This window comes from Neodiprion lecontei, chromosome 3, assembly GCF_021901455.1.
Source record: "Neodiprion lecontei isolate iyNeoLeco1 chromosome 3, iyNeoLeco1.1, whole genome shotgun sequence".
NCBI lineage: Eukaryota > Metazoa > Arthropoda > Insecta > Hymenoptera > Diprionidae > Neodiprion > Neodiprion lecontei.
Genome location: NC_060262.1, coordinates 4,164,277 through 4,185,233, shown reverse-complemented (window position 1 = coordinate 4,185,233; position 20,957 = coordinate 4,164,277). Strand labels below are relative to the sequence as shown.

At 37.4% G+C, this 20,957-nt stretch overlaps 4 protein-coding genes and 1 long non-coding RNA gene across 7 annotated transcripts; 3 read left to right on the top strand and 2 right to left on the bottom strand.

The window, feature by feature from the left end:
- Positions 1 to 1,794: 1,794 nt before the first annotated feature.
- LOC107219314 (trimethylguanosine synthase) lies at positions 1,795 to 8,630 on the bottom strand. 3 transcript variants are annotated; one of them, XM_015657511.2, is made up of 8 exons: positions 8,324 to 8,630; positions 7,882 to 8,020; positions 5,067 to 6,991; positions 4,725 to 4,971; positions 3,951 to 4,617; positions 3,748 to 3,879; positions 3,361 to 3,659; positions 1,795 to 3,289 (listed from the first exon to the last, which is right to left on the bottom strand). In XM_015657511.2, the coding sequence occupies exons 1-8, from the start codon at positions 8,431 to 8,433 to the stop codon at positions 3,182 to 3,184; spliced, it is 3,627 nt and encodes a 1,208-aa protein (XP_015512997.2). In that variant the 5' UTR covers positions 8,434 to 8,630; the 3' UTR covers positions 1,795 to 3,181. The 3 variants fall into 3 exon arrangements, with proteins under 3 accessions (XP_015512997.2, XP_015513005.2, XP_046590064.1); XM_015657519.2 differs by having other exon boundaries at positions 7,882 to 8,017; XM_046734108.1 differs by lacking the exon at positions 1,795 to 3,289 and having other exon boundaries at positions 3,417 to 3,669.
- Positions 8,631 to 9,203: 573 nt separating this feature from the next.
- On the top strand, positions 9,204 to 12,498 carry LOC107219287 (translocon-associated protein subunit alpha). Its single transcript, XM_015657477.2, has 5 exons — positions 9,204 to 9,451; positions 10,260 to 10,439; positions 10,644 to 10,903; positions 11,014 to 11,281; positions 11,430 to 12,498. The coding sequence occupies exons 1-5, from the start codon at positions 9,388 to 9,390 to the stop codon at positions 11,501 to 11,503; spliced, it is 846 nt and encodes a 281-aa protein (XP_015512963.1). The 5' UTR covers positions 9,204 to 9,387; the 3' UTR covers positions 11,504 to 12,498.
- Positions 12,499 to 13,403: 905 nt separating this feature from the next.
- On the top strand, positions 13,404 to 16,164 carry LOC107219278. Its single transcript, XM_015657465.2, has 9 exons — positions 13,404 to 13,587; positions 13,897 to 14,004; positions 14,104 to 14,211; positions 14,433 to 14,581; positions 14,764 to 14,925; positions 15,044 to 15,150; positions 15,254 to 15,365; positions 15,448 to 15,575; positions 15,642 to 16,164. Exons 1-9 carry the CDS (start codon positions 13,429 to 13,431, stop codon positions 15,818 to 15,820), a joined length of 1,212 nt encoding a protein of 403 aa, XP_015512951.2. The 5' UTR covers positions 13,404 to 13,428; the 3' UTR covers positions 15,821 to 16,164.
- Positions 16,165 to 16,204: 40 nt separating this feature from the next.
- LOC107219297 (luciferin sulfotransferase-like) lies at positions 16,205 to 18,475 on the bottom strand. The gene is made up of 5 exons (XM_015657490.2): positions 18,170 to 18,475; positions 17,891 to 17,987; positions 16,955 to 17,262; positions 16,793 to 16,887; positions 16,205 to 16,660 (listed from the first exon to the last, which is right to left on the bottom strand). Exons 1-5 carry the CDS (start codon positions 18,363 to 18,365, stop codon positions 16,361 to 16,363), a joined length of 996 nt encoding a protein of 331 aa, XP_015512976.2. The 5' UTR covers positions 18,366 to 18,475; the 3' UTR covers positions 16,205 to 16,360.
- Positions 18,109 to 19,322, top strand: LOC124293691. The gene is made up of 3 exons (XR_006903567.1): positions 18,109 to 18,228; positions 18,733 to 18,889; positions 19,242 to 19,322. It is a non-coding gene; the product is annotated as an uncharacterized LOC124293691 (long non-coding RNA).
- Positions 19,323 to 20,957: the final 1,635 nt, after the last annotated feature.

Here is a 20,957-nt window from a genome sequence, read left to right as displayed (position 1 = left end):
AAGTAAAAATTATCAGTCGGTGTTAGTAAAGAAAAAGCAAACTTTGGAAGACTTGGTGTTTTGTAATAGGTACTTTTATTGCGTAAACTTTCAAATATTTGCTCTATAGTAGAGCACATTTTAATTTCTTTTACATTCTGCACATTTGTGCACATATCGGTTTTAATTTCAGATTCGTATTTGTGTACTCACAATTAATTCACGAGTACGATAACGTAAGGCGCGAAATGAGATAAGCGTGTGATGTCAATCCTGTTTCCTCTCTTTCTTCTCATTTACTGCTGTATATCTTTTACTACCGGTGGTATTACAATTAACGATCGAAGCTGCACTTTATTACCAGGAACTTGCCTGAATTCAATCCCTACGACCATTCCATTCGCACTTGTGGCAGAGGTCTGAAAGGGTGTGGAAATCGAAAAAAAATTATATAAACTGACCCGAAAGGCGTACCCTAATTGTTATAGCGAGTGAATTCCTAACGACTGCATGATTCGTCGTCTGCAAAAAGTTAATGCGCACGCGCTGCAATCCGAGGGCAACTGTTTGCCAGGGCGACCAACCGTCATAAATGTAACCTCAAACATTTTGACAGCTGGTCGCCCTGGCAAGCAGTTGCACTCGGATTGTAGCGCGTGCGTATTAATTTTTTGTAGACAAGGTATCATGCACTCGTTAAGAATTCACTTTGTATAATATTCCGACTGGACTCACCATCCACGGACAAACACATTCGACATTGTAAAGTTCATCCACGCAATTCCTTTTATTGTCCAATATTTTCCCGGTAGGACACAAGTGGTAAAACGTCCCAACGAATTCCGATTTATTTAAGGTTACGCTAAAGTTGCCTTCCGTAATACATTCTATAAATAAGAAAATCACGTTCAAGAAACGCCCGCGGTATAAATTGTTGGTATCGGCATACGTCCGAGATAGTTTGAGAACCATCGAAACAAGTGATGAACGGCAATGCTGCTATTGGGAGATTAGCTCCGATGTCTCAGGGGTTCTCAAGGTATTTAAAACGCATTTCCCGCCGTTTTTCTCGCACTTTCAAGGATACTTTTACAAATATATCTTACGTATCGTCCGTTACAACTGGTCGCACTCACCGATGCATAGTCGCGTGCTATATTACGGAATAATAATAATAATTCCTTACTAATCACAATTATATTTGTAACCGGAGGGGGGAAGTAATGTTGGCGATAAATGCGGGGCAGATCATGGACGAAAAGGGTAATGGTCATTCCTCTTAAAAAATATAATTAGTGTAGATTTCCTCGAATTTATACGTGATACGTTTTTCTCTTTGGGTATGCGAACAACTTGGACTTTGAACGATACGTTAGTTTTTGACATTTCATGAATTCAAATTCATTTATTTTATAATTCAATTTGATACACGCTCGTTAATATCGATTCACATTCAATTTTAGCTGTCTAAAAATGTATTGACACATCGACTTGCAGATTTATTTTCTGTGGACATATTTTTATTAAAGGTATATACCAATAATATTCGTCTACTTAATTAATCATTCGGAATTTTTTTTACCGATTCGTAATGAAAACATATGAAAATGGTGTCCATGTGTGACTCAAGAGAGTAAGTTGCGTTCATATGTATACGCGAAAATTTTATCACAAAATTCGGATACGTTCCAGAGGTTGATGAAAGCGGGCTATCTTTTGAGAAGTTTGAATGTATGTACATTTATTCTGTACATCGTTATACAATAGTTATATCAGGGAGAGGCGGATTATTGATATACAATTACAACTGCATAGTTACAATTTGATCTGAAAATGAAAATTCAGCTTTATTTGAATAGAACAATATGTAAAGAAGAGTCAATATGATACAAACCAAAATAGTAGGCACATTCGTATCTTTTTCTTTCATATTTTTCGTTACATTTAGTTTTTTCTAGTACTGTTTTTTTTTTTTCTTATTCTTGTTTTTAAATAACCTGACAGTGCAAACAATACGTATAATACAATAGAACTAGATTACATTAGTCTTAAATGCATAAAATATGAGTGTTTATCGAGTGAATTTTCTTAAACTCGTTAGTTTCTCTTTGTGCCGCATTCAAATTGGAAATATTTTCTTTCAATGTGTAACTGAAATTCGTGATTGCGTCAACGTAATATCACTTATTATGCGAATTAAATACTGTATGCGCACATTATAGATAGTAAACGGTAGCATTCAATTTTCGTAGAAATCTGTAACTAAAACTTCAATAAAGTTAATCGTTTAAATTGATCACTAATCTTCAGTAACTCATCTCACAATTAGACAACTTGTATTTGAGTGAGAAAAAAATTTTTGTAATGTAGATACAAATAAAAAACACCGATCCGTTTGTAATGGCAGCATAATAGAAAATATTTAAAGCGAAACATTGGTTCAGTTCAGATTCTTGGTGATACAAAATGAAGTGAAGTTAATCTATATTTTGGTCACTTTTTCGGAAATATTTCCATCACACTTAATTTCCCTATACTTTTCACTCTTAAAAAATTTTAACCAACTTCAAATTTAATTTGAAGACATATTGTAATTAGCCATAATATAAAACAAATCCAATCGTTGATCCAAATATTTAATATAAAAAAGAACCCCTAATGCGATCAAATATACTGTCAGTTTCAGAGGTAACTCAATTCGTAAAAAAAGGAAAGGTATTAAGGATTGTTCGGAATCTTTGTGCTTAATCTCCTCGATTCTCGTCTCTTCCTAAACTGAGGATAAAAAATCAAGTTGTTAAAACGGAATTAAAAAAATGAGTCTCGAATTTCAGAAGGAAGCAATTTTCCTTGGAATAAATCTGTGAATCTCACACTTAGCAATCAGAACTGCTACATTATTCAGGTAGAAGACGACGATCCTATGTCAAATTGATTATTTTGTGCTGAATTCTATTATAAAAGTTGGAGAGCAATTCGTGACTCAAACGTAACGTACTTACTATGTAAAGCGATACGAATTAAAGTTGTAGATATAATCATTCTTCCTTCGACCGAAATCACATATTAAAGTTTTTCAAGATATGGGTAGAGAATACTTTTTACAAACCACATGAAGGCGTTTTGACGATACTTAAAACAATAGATAATTGTTTTAAATAGTGTCTCCTGATACACAAATCCGGTGTTATCACATTTTCTTTTATTCCTTAATCAATTCACCGTAGTAAGCAGTTAAGGCTATCAGCTGTTTGTCAAGAAAATTTTGTTCCATTTCTACGGCGCCTCCTGGACCGGCTAACATTGCAAGCTGGCAAGACGAAACACACCGCATAAGAAACTGACTGACAATTGACGGGTGATTTATTGAACGATTCTTACCTGCATGGTGTCAACATTCTTAGGCAAAAAATAAGCTACATGCTCAGTTATGCTTTTTGATGTATTGTACAATGCCGTTCCGCCAAGTGGTGCCAATATTTTTTCAATGTCGAATGTTTCATTCATTAAATATTTCGGACCTCCCCATGGAGGACTAAGAAACACGACGTCGGCAAACAGCTTTGGAGCAAGTTGCAAATAATCACCAACGATAAACTCTATTCTTTTCTCGACGCCGTAAATTTTCGCGTTGTGACGAGCAAGCTGTATCTTCACTGGATCGATGTCTATCGCGATTACTGAAATATACTTAAAATCAGCTTTGCATATCCCATATCGGCAGTTGTTAATTTTGATAAAAGTATCGAACACCGAGTGTCTCCGTACCTCTTTCACAAGTTAAGGCAAATTGGATAGCATTTCCTCCTGCTCCGCAGAAAGCATCTATGATCGTGTCACACCTGCATCTTTCGGCTATATGTTGAGCGATTTTTTCCGGCGTGACGGAAAACCAGCTTTCTGCAACAAACGGAAATGTTCAAATTAATTGCTAATACAACCGCAGTTTTTTGCTTCAGAAAATTACTCACCACTATCCAGTTTGATACCCTGATCAAATTTGGTGAACAAACGATATCGTTTAACCCAATACTTCATCAATGTTCTGTCACCGGCAACTTCGGGAGGAAGACAAATGTTACGTTTGTTCTGCTTTCGTTTTTTCTTTTTTTGTATCCTTTTAGCAATATCGTCGTCGGTAAATTTCCCCTCAAAAACATCGTCCTGAAATTTGGCGTCCACATCCATGGAAACATTCTTACTCAGATTTTTATCTTCGTTGTAATCTTTAGTTGGTGCAGCATCTTCAACATTATCAGTCTCTTTGATTGAATCATAGCCCTCGTGATTTGATTGTTGAATTTCACCAGCATTCGCCAAATTATTGACATCATATTCCTTGACAAGTTCCGCATATTCGACTGTTTCACTATTGGGCAAAATTTTCTCACAACTCTGCGTGGTGTTTTGGTCGAGTGTGCCTACAATTTGGTCGTCTATACCGATTTTTGAATCGATAGAGCTTGTGCTTGGTTTATTGAACAGGAGACGTTTAACAGGCAATTTCGATGCAAACTTTTGATCGCACTCTTCGTCCGAACTTGAGGTAAACAGCGTTGTGTAAGACCCTCTGTCATTTGTCTTCAAGACCGGTTCTGCGGTGGTCTTTGTTGGAAGGTATGCCAAATTTTGCAATGTCTGCGAAATATCATTGAGAATCAGCTGTTTGTAATAATACAAAATGAAAAAAAAGAATAAGAAAATCATTCAGCACGTGCCAATTGCTTTGCAAAGAATGAACTTACCTTGTCCAAAGTATTTGTAACCTCCTCCCCATTGTCATCAAAATATGTGTGCTTGTTGACTGGCCTAGATCTATTGAATTTAATTTTGAGCTGTCTGTTCTGTAATCTAATGTTGCGCTTCCTGTACACAACTTCACCCTGTAATTTTGTCTGTCGTTGATCGTTATTGAACGTGTAGCCCATCAGGGAGAAGGCTTTTTTAACCGTCTCTAAGCCCTCGCTGTATTCGTCGTTATCGGCTTCGTGACTGAAACATTAGCAGAGAATGCTAAAATGAAAAAAATCGTTCTTGCTTCACCTCTTCCACATAATTATCTACTTGTTGATAACATTTGGACGCACCATCTTTTTAACGTCGTTGGTTTTTCGTCATTTGGCCGGTCTCCATCGCTCGCGCTTGACAAACCTCTCAGAATGTCGGCAGGTGGCGTACTCTGAAGCGTAGTTGAAGAAACATCACTATTGACCAGTGTGCTCTGACTGTGATCACTGCCTTTGGTTGTAGAATTATCCTGTGCGTCGCCATCATTGGCAGGTTGAGTCTCATCGCAATGCATGGTTAAATTTTGCATAAGCGTTCCAACGGATTCCATGATCATTTTCTTCTTTCTGGAATTTACTCTATTCTCTATCGCATTTGGATACAACTTCTCATTAATATCCTTTGATTCTTTGGCCTGAATGAATTCCTCCTGTCTTTGCGCGTCACAGTTCTGCTTCTCTTCTCTTTCGTTTCCCAAATCTTCGATTTCGCTGCTATTCACGTAACGTTTACCGACATTGGTTGTGTCTACTGATCGATCTTTTCCCTCCGGGTGAACATTGATCTCGATGTGCAACGCCAATTGCTGGTCGTACCTTTCGACGAACAGTTTGCACTGCTGCCAGTACTGTTCCTGAAAATGCTCCTTCCACAACTGCTGCCAATACCTGTCGGTATCTTCCATTCCGGGCTCGTTTTCAATTTCTGAGCTACCGCTTGTGATGTTACTTTCTATCGAGCTGGTAGTTGAACTGAACAAGCTGGAAGATTGAATGGAATTTGAATCACAGCTGGAGCTGGTTATGGTCATTTTAGTCACGTCGGTCATCGAGTCCGTCGTTGCATTTGTGTTGGCGATTGATTCGCTGATGGAACTGCATCGAGACGTCGTTATCAGTCGTTCGTCTTCCATGTTAGACGGTTGGTTGTAACTTTCCTCCATGCTGAACGGACTCAGAGGATTCCAGCCTTCTTCTATGTCAGGAGATAACTCGCGGTTTATCAGTTTCTTTCTGTTCTCATCGGCTTCGTTGTGGTTTATGCTTATTTTGTTTGTATCTTGAAATGGAAAATTGGTGCTATCATCTGCTACACATTTGACATCCATTATGCTTGGGTCGTTTATGGTTTTACTGAATATTCCTTCAAAGTTGGAACGGTTTATTTCACAATTTTTGTGAGCCTGATTTGGAAAACACGTATTTTGCTCTGGGAAGGCTTCTGAGGCGGTTTTTTGCTTCTGTCCATTGGCGCAATTGCCCTTTATCGGCAGCTGGTTTTGCTGCATGTAATCCGGATTTATGTAATCAGCATATTTCTCTATCCAAGATGCCCAAATTATCTGCTCCCCATTTTCCGCCCAGAATCTTCCCCACAATGCCTCTACTTCGCTTCTATAATTTGAGCTATCACGTTTTATCACAGTTAAGGCAGCCGCTTGACTGCATGAATTGATTATTTTGGAACACTTGCTTTGTGGATCGGAGCTAACATCCGTTTTTGATATTGGACAATCATTGCTCAGTCTAGCGGTCTGACATTTATCGAGATCGGACCCATCCTCCATTTTTAACGATTGGCTATCCCTCATCTCTGAATGGCAGTAGAGATTGGTATTTGATGATGAAACTTGGCACCCATTGTGCATATCAGATTGCAAAGCCCCCAAACTCATGTTTTCATCATCACTTTCCCTGTACATTCTGAAGATTCTACTCTTGCGCTCCATTCTCTCGTATGCATTCTCATCCTCTTTGACGTCGTCCGCATCTCCGCTGCTGAAGGTTTTACCATAATTTGCGAATAGGTTTTGAATACTTTTAGCTTCGTGATAATCGTGATATTCCGATAAATCCGCGCCCGAATCAGACTGATGCAAACCAAACTTCTGGGGGAAAGACGATGCCGGTGGTCGGTGAGACGAGTCGCGAACAGAATCATGTTCGTCTGTTGAGTAATTATTGTCCGTGTGCGAAGCACTGCAATAACAACTCAATGGTTCTTCCTATTTAACAAAAAATTATTTATATTTTTTACTCTGGTCATGATTCCAAGTTGGTGTTTGCGTGTTGCGAATAACATATTTCCTTGACTATAGATTATTTATTGAAATTTGGAGATTTTATGATTATGTAATCATTTCTCATCCTGATTGAATATATAGAAGTTCAGTAGTTTTTTCAAGAAATTCTTGATCAATTACAGAATAACAAAACTCAAAATTGATTGTATTTCTTCTAGGGGAATGTAAAAAAAATTTTTTTTTTTATACCTAATTCAAAGATATAAAATATATCAATGTCAAACATGATCATTGACTGAGTAGAAATTTATCAGGCCAACATCAATGGTTTTAATCAAAATAACAATTCTAAAATTGGTCAGATTGTTCTGAATATCCTTTACGTTCAATGGTAATCACATACAGTAAAGCTGCTAAATTTATTTCCTCACCCATGATTCTTATACAAGGTATTCGTCGTATTTATCTTCAAAATTTTATAAAAACAAAGCTGGTCTTGTTACCAAAATCTCTTACATTACAGTTGTTTAATATTATGTGAATAATTTTAGGACTTGTGTTTAAAAAAATACTGTCACACCTTTTTCATATGCAGAATAATCCCATTAATATCATTGAAGGATCAATATAAGAATTACATTATACATAACTGGAACGAAACTGTAGATCTGCTCAGAGCAGACTTACGATCGTAACAAAACCAGTCATTCATGTAACTTTTCTGAAGCGAAAGCTGACTGGAAGTGACGAAAGTTACTTGCTGATAACGGTGCAATAAGAAACGTCATTACGAACAAAAGATATGGATCGTAAAAGTCAATTACGACTCAACAATGTGATATGAGATACGAAAGATAATATTGTATGCTTACGTCATGTTTGCCTATCGATTGACTATCGGCCAAGTTTCGTTTCTGGTTGTCCAACATTTCGCCAACACGATCCCCCTCGACATCTTCATCTTCGCTAGCATCTTCCGTGGTGAATACCGTAAAATGCTCCGGATTCCTTCTCAAAAAATTAACAATACAAGTCATGCTCAATTTAATGATTGCAATGAAAAGTAACATGAGGTAAGGTAAGGTGAGGTTAGGCTAATTTAGGGGAGTTAGGTTCAGGGGTGAGGTTAGGTTAGGTCAGCTGTCAATGTGCCAATCAATAATGGTGAGAGAATATATACTCGTTTTTTTTTTCTATAATGCACATAGCACGTACAGATCAGTAGAGAAAAATGAAAATAATATAATCTAGATGCTATAATCCGGACTCGTCACATTGTCGTTAATAGATATTGGCTGATTTTTATTTATTTACTTTATGAAGACTCGGCTGCACAAACAATAGATGTAAGCATCAGGGTCAGAAAACTGATTTTGCTCAGCGATGTAAACCTCGGCTAGAGGCTCCCAGACATGATCACACATGATTATAAAATACTTTTCTATAGCTTTATTCAGCCGTACGTTAATATACTGTCACAAAACACACATATTTTCTATATGAATAATAATCTAGCTTTAATTTTCCATCTCAAAATCCAAACCAAATCATTCGGTTTCACACCACCGCCGATAACCTCGGCACGAGCTGTCCGTGTGACCCACTCTGCACGGTGAACACACACGGCGAAAGAAGGCCTGTGCAACTGGTTAGGAAAAGCTTCTTAAACAGACCGCTGACCCGGAGGTGCGGTAACGGCGCTAGCGTCGTCGGCATTTTTAACCGTAGGGTATAAAAATACCTAGAACGATATTACTTTTTCCAAGAAGTACTGGCTTTTTCCTTCTTCTTTTTTTCCAATGCATCCGATGCTCCGTTTTCTAATGGTTATGTTCTTGTTTTCATTCCTGTGCATGAATTAGTTTTCAAAGTACTTTGTTACCGGCAGAGTTCAGTCGATTTGTTTATCGATCTTTTTCGAATGCGGCAGCATTTTCATTTCTTATTTTGTCATGACGTTTGACGGATGATCTGTTACGTAGAAATATATTTCCTACGATCTTAAAGGAAAACATTAACTTGGTATAAGTGCACAGAGCCCAATTTTTCAATCAAATCGTGCGGTTCGAAGTATCCCAAGATTAGCGATCCGTTCGATGTTTCAGCGCCACCTAGACGCGTCATCGGAAAAGTTCGAGTAGCCCGACCAAGTTAATATTTGAGTCGTAATGCCGCGTGACAGATTCTGTTCCACGTTGTCGGTTCCCGAATGAAGTGTTGACCTTCCACGTAGCTGATTTTGTTGTGGGGACGCGGTACCGGAACGTGAGATTGTATTCAGTTACCATTCCGGAACACCGGAGAGTAGTTATATCTCGAAATTGTGGCTATTCGAATTACGTGTCGAGGGTGAAAAAATCTAATAAAATACATTCAAAATGAAAAATTTCTTTTTATTGATACTGTTGGCATTTCCAGCCACACTTCTCACAGTTAATAACGGTAATAATTATACTTCTCTCTTGTCCAACTTCTCAGTTTTTGCTTTCACTAATTTACTTCACACTCCCATATTTCGTATTTCCTTTCTCGTTTGCATGAACGAAACATTTTTAATCACGTCCGAAAGTCAACCGTATGTAAATTGATAACCATCAGTCAACTTGGAGCTCCCTAAAGTTTCAATTAGTCGTATATTATTTCTCCCCGCAATACGGAGCAGTTTTCTGTTCACCGTTGAATTTGCCACATTTCATCACATAACCAGTTGCCAATTTTCATACCAATATAGAATTTGAGGTTCCTGGTCTTCGAACCGTCCAGTTGCAACTCAAAAAATTTTCTTTTCAATTTTAACATGTCAAATGCTTTTGCTTATCAACGAATGCAGCTAATCACTTCAAATCCATATGTTACAACGTTTATGCAATATTCAGTTTCGCTATGACAAAAGTCAACCTATAACTCTACCACTATCGTTTTGAACTGTAACGTGTGTCTAAAGTTATCAACTAATCAGTCTTGCAAATAAAAATGCTGATGCCATCCTCAGTGACCCACCTTGTGACCTACTAACCATTTCTCAATTTTCTTATTCAAATTTTAAACATTCTTGACAAAAGAATGCCACATTTATTGTTAGAAATTGATTACAATTTGCCGTCAGAGTTATTTTATTTTTTCATCCTAATTCTTAATTAAAAAAAAAAAAGTTATAAGGCATTAAAAAATTTTTAAGCACAGAGCTACCAAATTCAGTAAAATTTGGGAACATTGATGGATATGAATTTCAAAATCTCAAACATTTCAGGACTGTTATTTGTGAATGGTGAGGAAGATGAGATCGATGGCGACGCGATTGACATTGAAGCAGACGATGGAACCGTTATTACTGATGATGAGATGGAGGGAGAAACAACAAAGGCATCAGCTGATGCTGAAACTGTAATCCTTTTCACAAAACCAGTTGTCTCTTCTCCTGCGTCGATGGGTAAGTTGATCGAGAATACATTGTTCGACGATTTGTACAATAAAGTAAAACTGTTTGGTACAGATGTCAAAAAGTTTCCTATAAAATTTTCCACTCAATCGTGATTATTAGTACTATTATTATTATTATTTTTACTATTATTATTATTATTATTATTATGATTATTCTTACTGTAATGTTTGTTCTGCTTTTTCCATATTCCAGAACTACCAGCCGGTGTTTTGGTTGAATTCCTTGTTGGTTTCACAAACAAGGGTGAAGTTGATTTCACCATAGACACTGTCGATGCATCTTTCCGTTATCCAATGGACTTTAACTTCTACATCCAAAATTTTTCCACAATTACATATAACAAAGTAGTAAAGCCAAACCATGAAGCTACTGTAGCTTACTCTTTCATACCGTCTGAAGTATTTGCTGGCAGACCGTTTGGGCTCAACATTAATCTCAATTACAGAGATGCTGTAAGTATATAACGGATACAACTAGTTTGATAAACACGAAGTAAAAACTTGACTACACTTTTTGTTTTTATTGTATTTTGATGGCTAAAAGTGATTCTTTCAATTTTCAGAACGGAATAGGCTTCACTGATGCAGTCTACAATGAAACGATACAAATTATCGAATTGGATGAAGGACTTGATGGTGAAACTATGTTCCTCTATGTCTTCCTGGCAGCTTGTGTCATATTGACACTCGTTGGCGGCCAACAGTTATTGTCTTCCTTTGGACGTAAATCGCGATTCTCTTCCGGTCGTAAAGCACCTGTTGAAATGGGCACATCTAACCCCAACAACGTTGACTATGACTGGCTACCTAAAGACACTCTCAACAGGCTAAGTAAGTATTTAAAATACTGAAAATCAGATGCTCACTTGATTTTCGGGGATTATTGAAAAATATTAACTTTTTAATTGAGTATTAAGGTTGACTGCTTTGTTGAATTTCTAATGTTATCTCATGCTCATTCGATAATTTTTTGTATCAGGTAAATCTCCAAGAACTCCAAAACAGAGTCCGAGACAGAGAAAGGCGAAGCGGTCCGCGGGGTCTGATGACTGATTTATATTTACGTAATTTATATACCAGATATGATTTTCAAATTGCTGGAGTAAAATTGTGGATTTTCTACAATTTGAAAAAGAAGAAATTTTGTAACAATAGTGTGTCAGAACTCGAGAAAATTTATTTATGTTTGAACTATTGTTTTTTTTCTCTCGTTTTTTTTTCGCAATAAAAAACGATTTTTTAATCTAGAGCATATCGACGCTTGAATTTTGAAGCGAGGAAAAAAGAACTAGTTTCATTGTAAATTTTTGAAAGAAAAAAAAGCAATTATTAGGTTATTTGATGTTTATTTATGAAAATCGATTTCACCACCGGTATAAAAACCGAATCGGACAGATTCAGTGAAAACCACATCTTGATTTTCATACGTTAACGAACAAATAAAAAACTTGGCGCGTCGTAGATATTAAACTGCTGCATGTTATTATCAGATAAATTTAGCGGGCAGTTATGATATTGACCATTACGAATAAAATAGAAAGTTACCGTTACGCGAGTAATTACATTTCAATTGCGAATTATTAATTATTCATCTACTTAGCTACAAAAAAGCTGTTAAATTATCTCCAATAGAGTATCATAACAGTCCGCATCACCACGAATCGTTACAAGATGAACGGAATTGCAGTAAATGATAAGTAAGATGTGAAAATATAATAATTTTTTGATAAATTCGTTAAATTATTTCTTTCCCCCGCATAGAAACGTAAATTTTAGTCTACCGCAATGGTCGTATTTCATATTTATAGAAACAAAACTATGTATAAGTAGAAAGCGAATGGACGGATAAACTGACATTTCAATGTTAAGAAACGTTTAAAGTTCGTTGTAATTACGATCTACTAGTGCTAAATAAGTTTTTGCACCATGCAATCATAATTTATAGATAACGATGGTGATTTTCTTAGGTATAGATGCTTAGTGTTTAAGAACATTGAAGTGTATGTGAGCATAGGATTATAACAATAAATTGTGTGTATTGATACGAATTGCTTACTGAAGAAAATTCAGGAATCATTCATTCACAATGACGGATACTTATTTCATTTTGACTGTCTGTTGTACCGTGTATACAATCATATAATTAATACAACATTAACAACGGTTACATATGTAATTATATTCAAGTAATATGCATTTTGTCAAATACTTCACGCACCCTTTTTTGTCATATCTTCTAAACACATTGCGTCTCATCTGACATGCACCGGTAAACAAAAGTTGTGGATTCGATGGATTAATTTCTTAAATTGTATGCCATCGCAAGATGGCCGCCTTCGACACACTTGCGATTTTATTTCGGATGTACGTTTATTTCCAAGAATCTCCAGTTACCAAACGTTATTTCATGTGAAAAAAAATAAAGGCAAGAACAGCTCAAGCACGGTTCTACCTTCGTCCGTGTCCTAAAATATGAAAGTTCAGCTTGCGAAATTCACTCGGGTGCGTGAATCATTGGGTGTCTGAAGTTTGCGCTTGGCGCGTAAATTTCAATAATAAATTTTGAGAAATGGAAAAATCTGATTCAATTGCTCAATATTGGTGTAAATAATACCTATGCTTCACTAATAACTGTTTTATAACGTACCATTGGAATATTAAAATGAAACTTCATTTTCAGTTAGGCATATTTCTTCTCTGAATCTAATCACGATAATGTGTAATCTTATGAGATTCTCTAACGCCGAAAAACGAATACACATCTATTGAACACGTGTTTATCATACCTCGCACGTGAAATACAGTCAATAGAATATACGAATTATCCAAATGTAATATCAGTCCGTTATCGGCTGAATTGTATCTCATTTCTGCTCAAGTGCTGCCAGAAGTATGAGATAAGCGGTATTAATTATACATACCCGAAGATAACGCTTAGTTAGTAGCGTCTCTTTCAGTCCCGCTTAGTCCGTCCAACGATGGTACTTTGTTCGCTTTTACTAGCAGCTCTGCTGTTCGCGGTATTCAAATATCTCAAACTAGAAAATGTTGAACCGATTTTTGGAGTGTACAAGCAACCCGGAAAATGGTATTACCTCAAGTACCTTGCGTTTTGGTGCATTTTAAATTCTCGGAGGGTAAGTTAACGTACCGTCGATGCTATCGGTAGTTAAAGTATTGTATTATAATATATATACATACCACTCATTCAGGGTGGCGACAGACCGGAAAACCCGGTAAGCCCGGAAATGGTCAGAAAATTTCTTTTTTTGTTGGGAAAAGTCAAGGAAAGATCAGGTAATTTTATTTGAGCAAAATTGTTGCCACCCTGACATTCAATTTGATTCAATTTTCCTTTACTTTTATCTTTACTTCGATACATGTATAGTCAGTGAATCATGAGATTTTCTGATTTTTAACTATATTTATTACCAATTAAATCGCAGGTGTTCGGAAAACTTGGCTCAAGACTCCGGCAAAGCGGTTATGGCATGAAATCACGTTCAACCCCAGAAGAAATGGACAAGGCTCAACAACTGTCCTCACATACAGAGGTATACGAACAGCTGCCTTCTGTTTCCACAACTAATACTATAAAAATAATTAATTGCAACAATTAAGACAGTCAAAGAATTATTTGCTCATATCCTTAGGCATTTGACGCGGTCTTCTTTATGGCAACAAACAAAGAGGGATATTACTTAGTTGGGGGCTCAGAGCGTCGACACGATGGCATTGTCAATGGATTATTTTACCTTGTGGTGAGTAGTATATGTGTGGTTTTGTAATTGATGTAAAATATTTTTCTCAAGTACATCATATTTTCCATTGCTGTGGAGAATAAAAAATAGTAATAGTCCGTGTAAGGAAATAAAATTTCTACGGACAAGCATCAGCTTTTCAATGATAAATTTAATTTTCGGCCATAGTGTTGGTTTTGTAATCTTTCTGTCATCCTTAGTTTCTGAAACTTTTATTTCAGGTTCCAGGAAAGGGTCTTCTCTGTAGTAAAAGAATTCCCAGTACTCAACTGCACGGTGCAAAGCCAAATGAATTCGGCGCCGAGGGTATTCGTTTTACCCCAATCGTACCGATGAAACATTGGCGTATCGAGTACAACGGTTCCATGTGGTAATTGCATTTTTGTGCCGACCAATAATATCTTGTAATTATTATATCTCAGCTTCACATTTCGAATCACGTGAATCGAATTCCTTTTTAAAATACAAAAAAAAAAAACGTTTTAGTAAGTAAACGAACCTAAGTTTTAGATTAACCTGTAATAAAAAAAAAAATCATTTATGAAATTTTAGGTTCCAAAATGAACCGGGCAAATCCAGCAACGTAGAAATTCAAGCTGACTGGCGCAGTGATCTTCCGTTTTTTGATTTCGATACTGATTTGGCGATAGCTCCAACATGCAGGGCGATTGCGCGTGAAGACTGGAGTAAGGAATACTTCGACAGCCTCAAGGCGTGAGTCTGTTAAAACTTCAAATAACGAATCCTAACCGGTGAACTAGTAGACCAGTAACAAAATTAAGGCACGATACAATCTATAATACAATTTTCTTACTGATATTAATTTTTCCAGAGCACACCAGACGCACTATGAGCAGATGGGAAGTTTGAAAGCTAATATCAATATTGAAGGAAAGGTGTACGAATTCGAAGGTCAAGCCTTCAGGGATCATAGTTACGGTAAAGTGTTCATAAACCATCTTTGTTTTCTCCTGCAATTAATCGGGGATCTTATTCAATTGATCCACATTAATTTCGATCCGAATCGATTAATTTTCCGTAGGATTCAAGAGAGATTGGACCCTGATGCATCGGTACATATTTCACATGCTCTTTCTGGAAGATGGGACCATGGCATCGATTGGCGTGATTTGCCAACCCTGCACCTGTTCCACGTGAGTAATTTTTAAAGTGAATAATACGTCCCCGGCTAGAATTTAACGATGTTTAATGATTTTCAACGGTTATTCCCCGAAGGTTGGAGGCTGGTTACGTATACGAACCTGACGGATCTCTGCACCCGTTGGAATGGTGTGACCTGAAGTTATATCAGCACGGCGAGAACGGAACTGCGCCGAAGGATCATGCATTCACCTTTAAAGCGGGTTAGTGCCGAATACTGCGAACTTGGAACAGTCGATATACAACATTGGTATGTTGCAAAATTGCAGGTGAAAAGGTGTACAACGTTCAAGTGAACGTTGAGTACGAATCGATACACTTTGTCGGTAAAAACTGGGAGGCAAGGATGGTCGAACGATTCGTTCGTTATCGCGTCAACGGCACCGTCGACGGAAGGGGCATCTCGGAATTCCATTATCGCAACAAAAATGGTCGAACTACAGACTAACCGTTCATCGACAAACACACAGGGTCTTTCAGGCTTGGCAGAATACGTGGATGACATCCTTGGAAACAACTGTGAATAGTTATGAGTGAGGTTGCAGAATAGTGCTGAACTCGTTAACTTGATTAACGCTCGAGTTTATTTGGACACGATTGTCAATAGAGTATAAAGTTTTCATGAACTCCATTGTGATTTTTCCAGCTAACATTTGCAATGACAATTAACTTGACACTGTTTTCTATAAATAAGTTTATTATTCACAGTAATAAATGTTAAATTTTTTATAGCTATTTTGATATTGGTACAAATTTGGTTAACGATAAAATAATTTGACAAAGATACTTACTATGACCTGAAAGAATTTTTTTTTTTTTTTTTTTTTTTTTTTTTTCAACAAAGAAAATTTTACATACATATATTATACATACATGTTTCTTGTTGTCTTCTCTTTTAAGCTATCGCTTGTGCCGAGGAATTGACATCCCTTGTCTTATATTATTCAATATCCTTTATCGCATCATCCAATAAACAAGCTGAGACCTGTTATTCAGAAGTGGAGTAATAAGTACCCCTCAAATTTTCCCGAGTCCAATCGTCAAACTGCTGAACGATTTCAGGTGTCATTTCGGTTATCCACTGTTTGGTCGTTCCGCGCCTTATGAACTCTCCTTTTTTTTCGGACGGATTTAACTTCTGCATAACGGCTGTGACTTCCTCGTTGTTCACAGCTGGGTTCACTTTCATGCTATCGAAACTCAGGTGCTGGATCAAAGCCGACTCCTGATCGGTGGTCAAGTTCTTACCAAGAAATTTTGCGGTTCTTTTTATTACCGACGGCAAGTCCTGGGTAAAAGAGACATTGAGAATTACTCATACTATGCGATGCAAGCTGGACGTGGAAGGCATGGACAGTATTAAAGGCATAATTGATTCTTGTCCACGGTAAGATAAGGCTCACAAAAACAGTGAATTCACCCTTTTCATGTCCTCATACTTTAGGAATAGGAAGTTGTCGTTGATTCTCTGCTTCCAGAAACCAAGCACGTGTTTCCAGAAAGGTGCGTACATAACTAAAATCGAGTTTGAAGTTAAAGGTTATCCGATTTGAAGAAACGTGGGAAGTAATTATTTGCAAACCTGCGTCTTTAATAAGGAGATCACACCAATCCTCGAAGCTCCCTTTAAACCCTTCGGATACTTTGGCGTGATGAAAATAAGAAATGCACGTGTCCTTGGGATTTCGGGAAACGTATACAATCTTGGCATTTTTTTCTCCTCTCTTAAGCTGCCGAGGAAGTAAACTGAACGGAAGGTGTGTCTTTATGAATCTGGGACTGGGCAATTTTTGACAATATCCGATACTGTCGATCACGTGTTCTGGCACCTTAATGTCAGAGATTGGACCATGATCCAATGGTTTCGGACCGCCAATCACAGCAGATATCCTGTTTGGAGGGAGGAAACAAATTTATTTTTATGTGTTGCAGTCAGACCGAATGTTATAGATTGATGTTATTGATTTAACTGTGATAAATGTACACTGAGAAAAATTTCATTTGTTATAGTGTCTAGAACATTTCAGTAAAACTGGTATCGTTAAAAAAACTGCTTGAATATTGTTGGTATTACGAAAAACGAGGTACGCGTAACCATTTTGCGCTATCGTCGATCCTTGTTGGTAATCGCAACGCAAAATCAGTTTCTTCGGTTTACTCTACTTTTTTAGTTAAACAAGGCTTCAACGTCACTTATTGTTGCACAAGCATTAAATTTTCGCAACGGTTACAAGAAAATATAGTAACAGTGATTGTAATGAGAAAGAATAGTAACGGATAGTAAACTTTCTGGTAACGGCTAGAAAACTAATTTTCATTTTCTACCTAGGATTACATTTTTCGATTGTGGTAAAAAATGAAAATAGTTAAGGACTGAGCGGTAACCGGAACTAAAAATTTCTCTCAGTGTATCGAACTGACTCAAAATCAAAATTAAATTCAAGAGAAGAGCTTAGAATCGGCGAAACGGGTCAGTTCTAATTATCAAATTGATGATTTTTCATTGTTTCCAACTTACTCCAAGTATGGAAATCTGTCATTGAGAAGAACTTTGGCTCTCTCAAAGTTCGAGTCGTTAGCTATGCACCAAACCATTTCCTGCGTCCAAGTAGTACCTGAAAGAACACACACGGCACTGATCGAGTGCTGTCACATAGTCGTAGGCGTTACACTTCGATATAGTTATCTCAGTGTAGATAGCTCTTAATTAGGTACCGCCAAGCTAAAGCAATGTCGTTGCAACAATTTTAAAGAAATGACAACCATCCCGGCTAGTTGATAGATTTTGCGTCCTCACCCGTCCGTGGAAAGCTGCAGACCCAAATATCGTCATCGCGAACTTCAAAGTTGTCTATGGTATTGACGAATTTTCTGAATTGCCCCGGTAAAGTAATTCCATCCAGTTTTATGTAACCTTGATGATCCGGTCTGGTTAGGTGTTTCTTAACGAGATTTGCTACTTCATCGTCGAACAATGTGATTTCGTGTTGCATCTTTATTATATAATGCTAACAACACTATAGTCAGAATCGATTCACTGTATAAATCGGCAAAAAACTAGTGAAGCAAACCTGTACGTACTCGTAGAGACGAGTGGCCCAGTCGATCGTTTTATCGATAACTAGATTGCAGCACTTTGTACTGCTGTTCTTATCTGTCAGATGCTAGTCAAATGTGACCAAATAAGAAATTAACATTGAGGCATTTGAGGTCTCGATTAAGGGAGGCTTTGTCCTTGAAATTTTCAAAAAATCGATTTTTTTTTTATTACGTATTCTTAATCTACATGTAAGTGGAAATAAATCTGTCGAAGCGTTTCCCGGATTTCGAACGTTTACGATATTTTAAACGCGTTTGAAGTCGACACGGTCAGCGCGCTCTGACCGTCTCAGCAGAGGCAGGTGACCAACGCAGCAAAAAAGGCCCGGATTGAGCAACGGGAGATGTTAGCGGCTCAACATGAGCAGCTAGAAGAAGAGGAGGGATGCCTCTATGGACCAGGCATTGCCGATTACCGGTAAATATAAACACATTTGTGTGAACACATTACAAAACTTTGAATGCGTTTTTCTCGCAAACACGTTTTTAAAAATCGCTGACATTCTCCTGACCGCTGTAAATAACATATCGACCTGAAATTTGAAGAGCATACTCAGAAAATATGTCTTCACGGAATGACGGATCGTTTTTTCGGTAGATAGATTTTTGCATTTATTATTTATCTTTTTATGCGAAAAATAACGCGAAAATTAGATTTTTTTTTTTTAATTGCCGCCATTTTCCGAAATTTGTACTAAACGAAAAACGCATCCGTCATTCCATGACCAGAGGGTCACACATTGATAATATGCTTGGAATTTGTGTTTCAGATCAACAAAGAGGGGGCAGTGATGTCAGCCGTTTACCTCCAGCGTTTTGAGGACGTGTTTTCACGGAGCTGCAAGGGCCACCATTTTGGTTTATTTTTTCAAAAAAAATTTTTTTAACGTGTTGTATATCATGAATAAAAGCAACAAAAAAAACCGCACTCAAAAAGCTTTACTCATTTCCTTTAAAAAAAATGAAATGTAAACACCTGAAATATGGCACTCCATGGACAAAGTATCCCTTGATAAATCTTATCAATATTATGACACCAGATTTATGGATGCAATCATTGGAGAAAAAGAAGCTAAAGAAAATACAAGATTACTGCTCTTTTATGAGTCTTTCAAGTGAGGGTGAGAGAAAAAAAAATGCCTGAAATTTCCTTCGCATTTTCTCAGATAGTGACTCGACGAAGTTCCAGTTATCCGTTTTGCATTCACAAGCGTCGGATTGATCTGAACGAAGTCGACTAGAAGGTTGAAGATTTTCAGTCCAGAAATTGCAAACAATGTAAGGCTAACTTCTTTGCTTCTTGATGGCCGAATTTTGTTCGTGATTGAATGATAGCCAAAGTCTTTGCTTGATGCATGGAATCGATGTGATTTTGCGGGGAAGATTAGATGTACGCAGTCTAGAGTCAATGAGAGTAATGTATCGGTGGATCCGATCTGATAGCCAAGAAACAGATGAGTTTCAAAGTATTTTCTCAGCTGTTAATCTGCATATCTTTTTTACATTCCTGGAAGTCCAATTACTCCTCAACGTATCGGGCAAAAAAATGCAAACGCGAGGATCTTTTCGGCTATGTAAGTCGAGAGGAAAAGAGCAGGCCGCTTTGTAATTTGTCAGATGAAAATGACAAGATCTTCGGAGGAAAAAATAAATATATTATTTTGCGCACTGCAGTTGAACGTTGAAAACACACGGTATGGTTAGTAAATTTTCTGTTGTTGAAGACACGCTATTTGCGCTGCGTTTTCTAAGTTCCTGGGGGTCCAGTTAGTCAGGGGAGGGTCATTCGAATCAAATCTGAGACCTGAAATTTTCGGCCCAAAAAATGAAGAAAAAGTAAGGCTCACCCCTTTGCATTTTTGTCGAAAATTTTCGCGATTTTGAAAAGTGCTGGAATCAATTAATTGTAGCACTGATCAGACGTAATTTTGCGAGAGAAATCGATGGGGCGCAGTCCCAATACGCTGCGATCAACGCATCAAAAGTTACAGCCAAAAAACCAGAACCTGAATTTTCGACATTTTTCAGCGGGTGCTTTTTCGCTCGCCATTTCTCTCCTGTTGGTCCTACGCTCTTTTCGCTGCGATTTCTGAGTTCCTGAGGGTCCAATTGGTCGGATAAGGATCGTTCAAATCGAATCTGAAACCAAAAGTTTTTTGCCAAAAAAAAAAGTAAGGCTAACCCCTTTCCATTTTTGGCGAAAATTTTCGCGATTTTGAAAAGTGCTGGAACCAATTAATTGTAGCACTGATCGGATGTAATTTTGCGAGAGAAATCGATTGGGCGCAGTCCCAATACGCTGCGATCAACGCATCAAAAGTTACAGCCAAAAAACCAGAACCTGAATTTTCGACATTTTTCAGCGGGTGCTTTTTCGCTCGCCATTTCTCTCCTGTTGGTCCTACGCTCTTTTCGCTGCGATTTCTGAGTTCCTGAGGGTCCAATTGGTCGGATAAGGATCGTTCAAATCGAATCTGAAACCAAAA

Bases quoted from the DNA above. Each gene is read 5' to 3' on its own strand.
- LOC107219314 (XM_015657511.2), bottom strand. From the start codon at position 8,433: ATGTGTGATCATGTCTGGGAGCCTCTAGCCGAGGTTTACATCGCTGAG. The intron at 4,618-4,724 runs GTAAGTTCATTC...GATATTTCGCAG, and splicing joins TTACAAATACTTTGGACAAG to ACATTGCAAAATTTGGCATA. The intron at 3,660-3,747 runs GTACGGAGACAC...AGTATATTTCAG, and splicing joins TGCCTTAACTTGTGAAAGAG to TAATCGCGATAGACATCGAT.
- LOC107219287 (XM_015657477.2), top strand. From the start codon at position 9,388: ATGAAAAATTTCTTTTTATTGATACTGTTGGCATTTCCAGCCACACTT. The intron at 9,452-10,259 runs GTAATAATTATA...CAAACATTTCAG, and splicing joins ACTTCTCACAGTTAATAACG to GACTGTTATTTGTGAATGGT. The intron at 10,440-10,643 runs GTAAGTTGATCG...TCCATATTCCAG, and splicing joins CTCTTCTCCTGCGTCGATGG to AACTACCAGCCGGTGTTTTG.
- LOC107219278 (XM_015657465.2), top strand. From the start codon at position 13,429: ATGGTACTTTGTTCGCTTTTACTAGCAGCTCTGCTGTTCGCGGTATTC. The intron at 15,151-15,253 runs GTAAAGTGTTCA...AATTTTCCGTAG, and splicing joins CTTCAGGGATCATAGTTACG to GATTCAAGAGAGATTGGACC. The intron at 15,366-15,447 runs GTGAGTAATTTT...TATTCCCCGAAG, and splicing joins CAACCCTGCACCTGTTCCAC to GTTGGAGGCTGGTTACGTAT.
- LOC107219297 (XM_015657490.2), bottom strand. From the start codon at position 18,365: ATGCAACACGAAATCACATTGTTCGACGATGAAGTAGCAAATCTCGTT. The intron at 17,988-18,169 runs GTGAGGACGCAA...GTGTTCTTTCAG, and splicing joins CTGCAGCTTTCCACGGACGG to GTACTACTTGGACGCAGGAA. The intron at 16,661-16,792 runs GTGAATTCACTG...TCTTTTACCCAG, and splicing joins AGTATGAGGACATGAAAAGG to GACTTGCCGTCGGTAATAAA.